This window comes from Urocampus carinirostris, chromosome 19 (genome assembly GCF_059441175.1).
Source record: "Urocampus carinirostris isolate Australia breed hairy pipefish chromosome 19, RoL_Ucar_1.0, whole genome shotgun sequence".
NCBI lineage: Eukaryota > Metazoa > Chordata > Actinopteri > Syngnathiformes > Syngnathidae > Urocampus > Urocampus carinirostris.
Window position 1 is genome coordinate 14,735,351 of NC_142367.1, and position 6,388 is coordinate 14,741,738.

General features: G+C 38.0%; 1 protein-coding gene across 1 annotated transcript; it reads left to right on the plus strand.

The window, feature by feature from the left end:
* The first annotated feature begins 424 nt into the window (after positions 1-424).
* Positions 425-6,187, plus strand: rsl1d1 (ribosomal L1 domain containing 1). Its single transcript, XM_088323493.1, has 9 exons — positions 425-564; positions 772-914; positions 3,484-3,622; positions 3,695-3,843; positions 5,028-5,129; positions 5,221-5,314; positions 5,569-5,682; positions 5,750-5,899; positions 5,981-6,187. The coding sequence occupies exons 1-9, from the start codon at positions 526-528 to the stop codon at positions 6,086-6,088; spliced, it is 1,038 nt and encodes a 345-aa protein (XP_088179619.1). The 5' UTR covers positions 425-525; the 3' UTR covers positions 6,089-6,187.
* The last annotated feature ends 201 nt before the right edge of the window (positions 6,188-6,388 follow it).

Consider the following 6,388-nt stretch of genomic DNA (forward strand, 5'->3'; position numbering starts at 1 on the left):
ATTTTTAACTATCTTTCGCCATTCACATCCATCCCCTAAGCTCGCACTCTTGCATCCATTAAATTAACCGACCTCACATCCAGAGCACGTTACTCCCATCCCTTCAACCATATTTAGGCCTTCTCTCATCCAAGTTAACCCTTAACAATAATTAACCTAGCAATAACATGGTAACTACACAGAAATAACAAGTTATTTTAGGAAAGCATAATCAAACATTTGTCAACAAAAAGTAGCAATCAGCTCAAAAAAAATTGGAAACCTCTGCTTTAAGGAACTAAATACAAACTTTTATCTTTTAATCATTAACAATAGTTTCTAATCTCATGTGATATATAATGAGATGAGTTTAGTTTTTCGAATTGGTTATAAATATTAATACCCGTACATAAGATTAATCTAAAAACTTCCAATTCGTATTGGTCTTTTTCTGTTGTACAAATAAAGTTTTTACGTGAATGACGTCCCACTGATGTCACTAGTACGCATGCGCGTGTTGAGACGAAAGGGACACGTGAAGACATCATGGGCGACGAAGAGCAAGTTAAATTAGACCACTCGCAGGTAAACGTTTTTTTTCTGGAGTTGAATTAGTTTTGTGAATTTTAAATCGACTGAATATATTCCATATTAATTGTCTTTACATTCTTATCATTTGTGACTGTACGTGTCGGGCCTTTGTATATTTGTTAGCTGCCAAGCTAGCATAAGACATCTCCTAAAAACAAACACCTAACATTAAAATGAAATTATTATTTTTTTTTTTTGCAGGTGAAAAAGTCAGTCCAAGCCCTGCAGGCATTCATCAAAAGCACTACCCCTTCTGGAAAAAAGCTTTTTAAGGACGAGTTGCAAAAGATCAGTCTTCTCTTCACACTGTGGAAAATCCCCAACACTGAGCAGACCATTCGGATGTAAGTCAACAACAGTTGATTTTTGAATAAAGATTTGTATTTGGTCCCATATATTTTAAGACATGTGCGATCAGTACATTTAATCAGCTTATGTCCTTGGCATCAACACACGGATGTTACATTGGTGCATCAGCATTTTAACTTGGTCTGTTCCAGGTTAGAGGTTGAGATCTGAATTTATTTTTCCCCAAACAGGTATTGACACACAGTGTCCGTGGTGAAAATGTAACGTTTTTCATTTAATTGCGTATCTACCCAATAATTTAGTCCTACACATGTACTGCAATCCCTTGCTACTTTACGTTTTGTACTTAACGACTTCCGTACAGGGCAGCACGGCGGCACAGTTCATGTCATGGGAACCTGTCGTGGGTTCAAATCCAGCTCCAGACTTCCTGTGCGGAGTTTGTATGTTCTCCCCGTGCTTGCGTGGGTTTCCTCCGGGCACTCCGGTTTCCTCCCGCGTTCCAAAAACATGCATTTCAGGTGAATTGGCCGGTCCAAATTGTCCCTAGGTGTGAATGAGCGAATGAGTTGTCTGTCCCTGTGTGCCCTGCAATTGGCTGGCAACCAGTTCAGGGTGTCCCCTGCCCACTGCCCGGAGATGGCTGGGATGGGCTCCAGCCCTCCCGCGACCCTAATGAGGATAAGCGGTACGGCTGATGAGATGAGACTTCCGTACATCACGGGTTAAAAAATATTCCGCGATCTATTATCCCTGAACGTATATAAGCATGAATCAACAGGGGGCACTTTCATTGGAGCTTGTGTCAGCCTGGCCTACCTATAATGAATCGCACCCTTGCCGCCACAATCCATTATCCCTGTTTGACTATTGCTGAGATTGGAGGCTGGCAGAACGCATGTTAAAGATAGCGTAATCTACTTCGTTTATTTTGGGATATCGCGTGGGCTTCTGGTCCACATTAACTGCAATAAACAATTGATTAAAGTAATATGGTTGTATAAATTTGCTCAAAATAATACCTTAATACATACATTGTACAATTTATGGAAGTGAAAGCCAATTTTTCTCTCATTTTGAATGAGGGTCGAGTTGGTTGATGTCAGAGGAGTTTAAAAGCTGTACCGACGCTGCCGCACTTGCGTACGAAATAGGTTCCGGACGATCGTAAGTTGAATTTGTTCGAAAGTTGCTTCAGTGCTATATTTTGTATGTTCAAGGTTTATATAAGTATTTTTAAGGCTTGAATAAGTAACCTGTATTGTTTTGAAACTGAAAAATAAACGTTTAATAAAATAATATGCTCTATGTTTCAAAACAGGCTGAATGATAAAGCATAGTACTGAAAAATAAAGCTAGGCGTTGACATTCTGTGGTCTGTACAGCCCTTTGAGACTCCTTGTGATTAAGGGCGTCACAAATAAACACGACTTGACTACAAAGATTAGCTTACTTTTGAAAGTGTTGGGGAACTTCCTCCTCCAGTGTAAAACATGGAACACATATCTGTCGACCTGTGCGTTTTTGCTGTACAAAGTACGTTTATTATGCATTTTAAGACGTGTATGACATACAAGAAAATCTGTACGCAAAAACGCAAATTTGTCAATTATGGGTACCATCCGGTACACACAGACTATCACGAAATGGCAAATCAATCAAGTCAAACGAGTTTGCCGCGGTAGCCTCTATCTTGGTATTGTTCTTTTTTTTGTTGCAAACGAAGCGAGCGGTTTGATGCTACTGTGTGCATGCGTCTGCCGCCTCGGATTTCGTGTGGTAGTTGTGTAGTAAAAGGAAGTTAGTCTCTTTTTAGAGGACCGTCTTTTTCGACTCAACTCATTAAAGAGAGCCGGCTCTCAAACGGCTCCCTTTTTTTGATGCATTATATTACGAATTATTATGTTGTATAAAGAAGTTATAAATAAAAGGAGATAATGAAAAAAGATAGTTTTGTGGTTATCCCTTTAATGACTATATTACCAACAATAATTTAATGCAGAAAATGAATTAATAATTTGAATAAGAAATGTATTGTTCTACTTAATTATATTTGCATGTATTTATTCCTTCTACAGTGAACATTCAAGCTACATAATTTTTGAACTTTTTTATAATAAACCTCATTCATGTCGAGCAACTCAGTATCTCACAACAAAATGTTTTATAAATATACATATATATATATATATATATATATATATATATATATATATATGTTGCAATATATATATATATATATATGTTGCAATATATATGATGTAACGAAACACATGTACAATATTACATGTAAAACTACATAAATAAACACGTTTGAAAAAAAAATATGGTGTAAGATTATTTTGTAAGGGAAAATACGACAGTTTGTAAGGGCATGGAGGTTGACAGGTATGGGAACAAAAAAAAACATCCAATGTCCGGATATTTTTTGACATCCCCAAAAAACGTTTATGTGTACCGTTGTTCGCAAGTCGAATGTTCGTAAGCAGGAGAGCGTGTGTAATTGGTAAACCAGACGTGCAAAATAAACTTTTATGAATGTCACATTTTAACATTTTTTTTAAAATACATTATAGTTAACTTTGTTTTTTTTCTTCTCATCAGTCCATTGCCTCACAGCCAACGCACAGACACCGAAGATGTCTGCCTTTTCACTAGAGATGAGCCCCAAATGACTGGGGACCAAACCTATAGATTTAATAAAAAATTCTTGGAAGACAGAGGGGTTAAAAACATCACCGAGGTAACCAAATTGATTTTTAAGGTCTCTATAGATAAGCTCCGATAAATAACAACTGTGTCACTGTGTTGTCAGATCATTCCCTTCAAGATCCTCAAGACAGAGTATAAACCATATGAGGCGAAACGGCGACTTCTGGGAAATTTCAACATGTTCCTTTCTGACAGCCGTATTCGCCGACGTCTACCATCTCATCTTGGGAAAAACTTCTATCAGAGGAAACAGTACGATTCAAATATTAATGTACACTGTACAATGTCCACACAGCATTCCAGCCATTATGCAGTACATATAATATATATATTTTGAAGCATCAACAATATTGTTTAAATTATTTCAATTTTGCCACGTCTTTTTTGTATAGTTTACTATTTCTATTTCAAAATCATGTGATGGGAATTCTGGCTCTTTTTCAGGAAGCGGCATTTTTCGCTCAGCTTACTTAAGATCAGGCGCTGGTGTAATTGTAATCCTTTGCAGTCCTTAGAGACATTTTTGTGATTAAGGGCTATACAAATAAGTGTGACTTGAATTTAATGGGACAGTTATTAAGCCCAACAACCGAGCCTTTCTGTCCAATCCGTGCCTTCTGATTAAATAAACGACAGGGGCGGAGCCCCTGAAACAGGAAGCTGTCCCTATTCCGACTCAGTCACAGACTGAAACGATAGTTGGGGTTGTTGCAAATATGACCTTTTCCTCTCACTGCAAATATTTTTCACATTCGCAATTATTCCTTCTTTTTTCTCCACCCCTCTTTTGACGGAAATGTCGAAGATGGCAGCATCGTGCAGCGACGCACACACTGAAGCAGACAACACCGGTGTTGTATCAGATTGTTCTCCCCAAAAGTTTCACGATCGTAGTCCGTCTAACATGTTTATTAAGAAATATTGATTGGCAATACTGAAACAAAAAGCAATTGTTGTCCATATAATGATTCATTATCACTTAAACGTCCCAACAGCTCTCCGGCGGGCTGCCGGACAGTTATTACACAAATGCATGTGTACAATGTCACCAGTCACTAGAACATAATTATGCCACTCATCATTGAAAGCTTAAACTCTTGGGATTCAAGATATGATGAACATTTCAAAATATACTCATCACAGAAACATCACTATCAGTCTGAAACAAGGTATCCGTCAATTTTAAAGCCGTGATAGCAAACTTAAAAAGTCCCTAAGGAAGTCAGCTGATGAGTTGATATTATGCAAAAATTGAGTCATTTCATCCAGGAACGTCCAGTGAAACCAACCGTGTAAAATATTTACTCCAAAACACTAACAATCCTAACAACCTCGCATAGGGGAATGCCCAACAACGCCTGGCCATTCTAGCTGTATACAAATTTATTTTTGAATTCTATATTCAAAATGAAAGAAATATTTATTGTTGTTCCCAGGGAGCCGCTTTCCATCAATCTTCTCAGTAAAAATCTTGCTAGAGTAATCCAGAAAGTCGTCCAGGGCACCAGTGTCAAGATCAACAACCGGGGCCCATGTTTGTAAGTTTAACCCCCCCAAAAATGAACAACAGTTTCTGATTATCATTTATTTTCAGATTATTAACCTAACATCTGCATTAATATTTTTCAGCGTGGCGCACATAGGCCACAGCGGTATGGCTGTTGATGAGTTGCTGGAAAATGTCGTAGCAGCGGTCCAAACTGTGGCAGAGAAGATCCGAATGGTAAGAAAAGTCCTATTCAGTATATGATAGCATGGTGCGTAACTATATAGCGACCCAAGATGGTTTAATAATATTTTGTTTGAATAAAACACTATTCAAATAATGAGCAGAAACACATGTCTATCCCATAAACAGGATTTGTGCATAGAGAAATTTGTAATTGTATTACACCGCTTGAAATGGGATTAGATTTAAAGCTTAGCTTTTCCTCACAAGCACCTCTTTTTACATCAGTGCCTTTTTTGCGTTTGTAGAAGAAACCGTCGATAAAAGTCATCCATATAAAGAGTGAAAAATCGGTGGCTCTCCCCATCTACCACTCAAGCCTAAAGCATCTTATGAGCTCTGAAGTCACCGAGGCCGATATGGTAAGAAATCATAAAACGTTCAACAAAAATTGCAAACAAAATAACCAAATTTTTTGTTGCATTTCAGTTAATTGCTGCTGAAGAAATGCCCGAGGACGCAGAAGAAACCCCAAAGAAAATGAAGATGGAGCAGGAGCAGGAGAATGGTGAAGATGAGGACGAAGAAATTCCACAGCTGGTCCCCATAAAGATGGAAGGCAAAAAGCACAAACTGCAAGTCAGTTCTGCAGACAATCCCAATAAGCTGTTTGTGAAAGGAAATGTTCCAATTATTTTTCTTGATTTATCTTTTTTGCAGAAGAAAACAACGTTTTCCGATAAGAAGCGGCAAAACAGACGCCCGAGAAAGACCAACAAAAGTGGGGGATTTGGTAAACCACCCAAAAAGGGATCAAAAATGAAATAAGTTTGTCAATATATCCGAACTATCATGTATGTATCTTCACTTCCCATCTCAGTCAGTGTCAAAATCAATTTTCAGAATAAAAGTCTTTCAAAAGTTTTATCTTCTTGCACAGTTTATTTTCCCTGAAAGGTGATCCGCTCGTGTTCTCCATATCTTGCACTATGCTAATAGACATGCTACGTTCTCTCCAGCTCATTAGCTTTCAAGTCAACAATGTCATCTGAGAACTGCACGTGCAGCAGCTGTTGGGCATCTAATATAATCTCACTAAGATGCATTTTTAGCAAACGGTAGTCCTTC

Coding starts and splice junctions, on each gene's coding strand:
- rsl1d1 (XM_088323493.1), top strand. CDS start 526: ATGGGCGACGAAGAGCAAGTTAAATTAGACCACTCGCAG. Junction 565..771: donor TTAAATTAGACCACTCGCAG/GTAAACGTTTTT, acceptor TTTTTTTTGCAG/GTGAAAAAGTCAGTCCAAGC. Junction 5,315..5,568: donor TGGCAGAGAAGATCCGAATG/GTAAGAAAAGTC, acceptor TTGCGTTTGTAG/AAGAAACCGTCGATAAAAGT.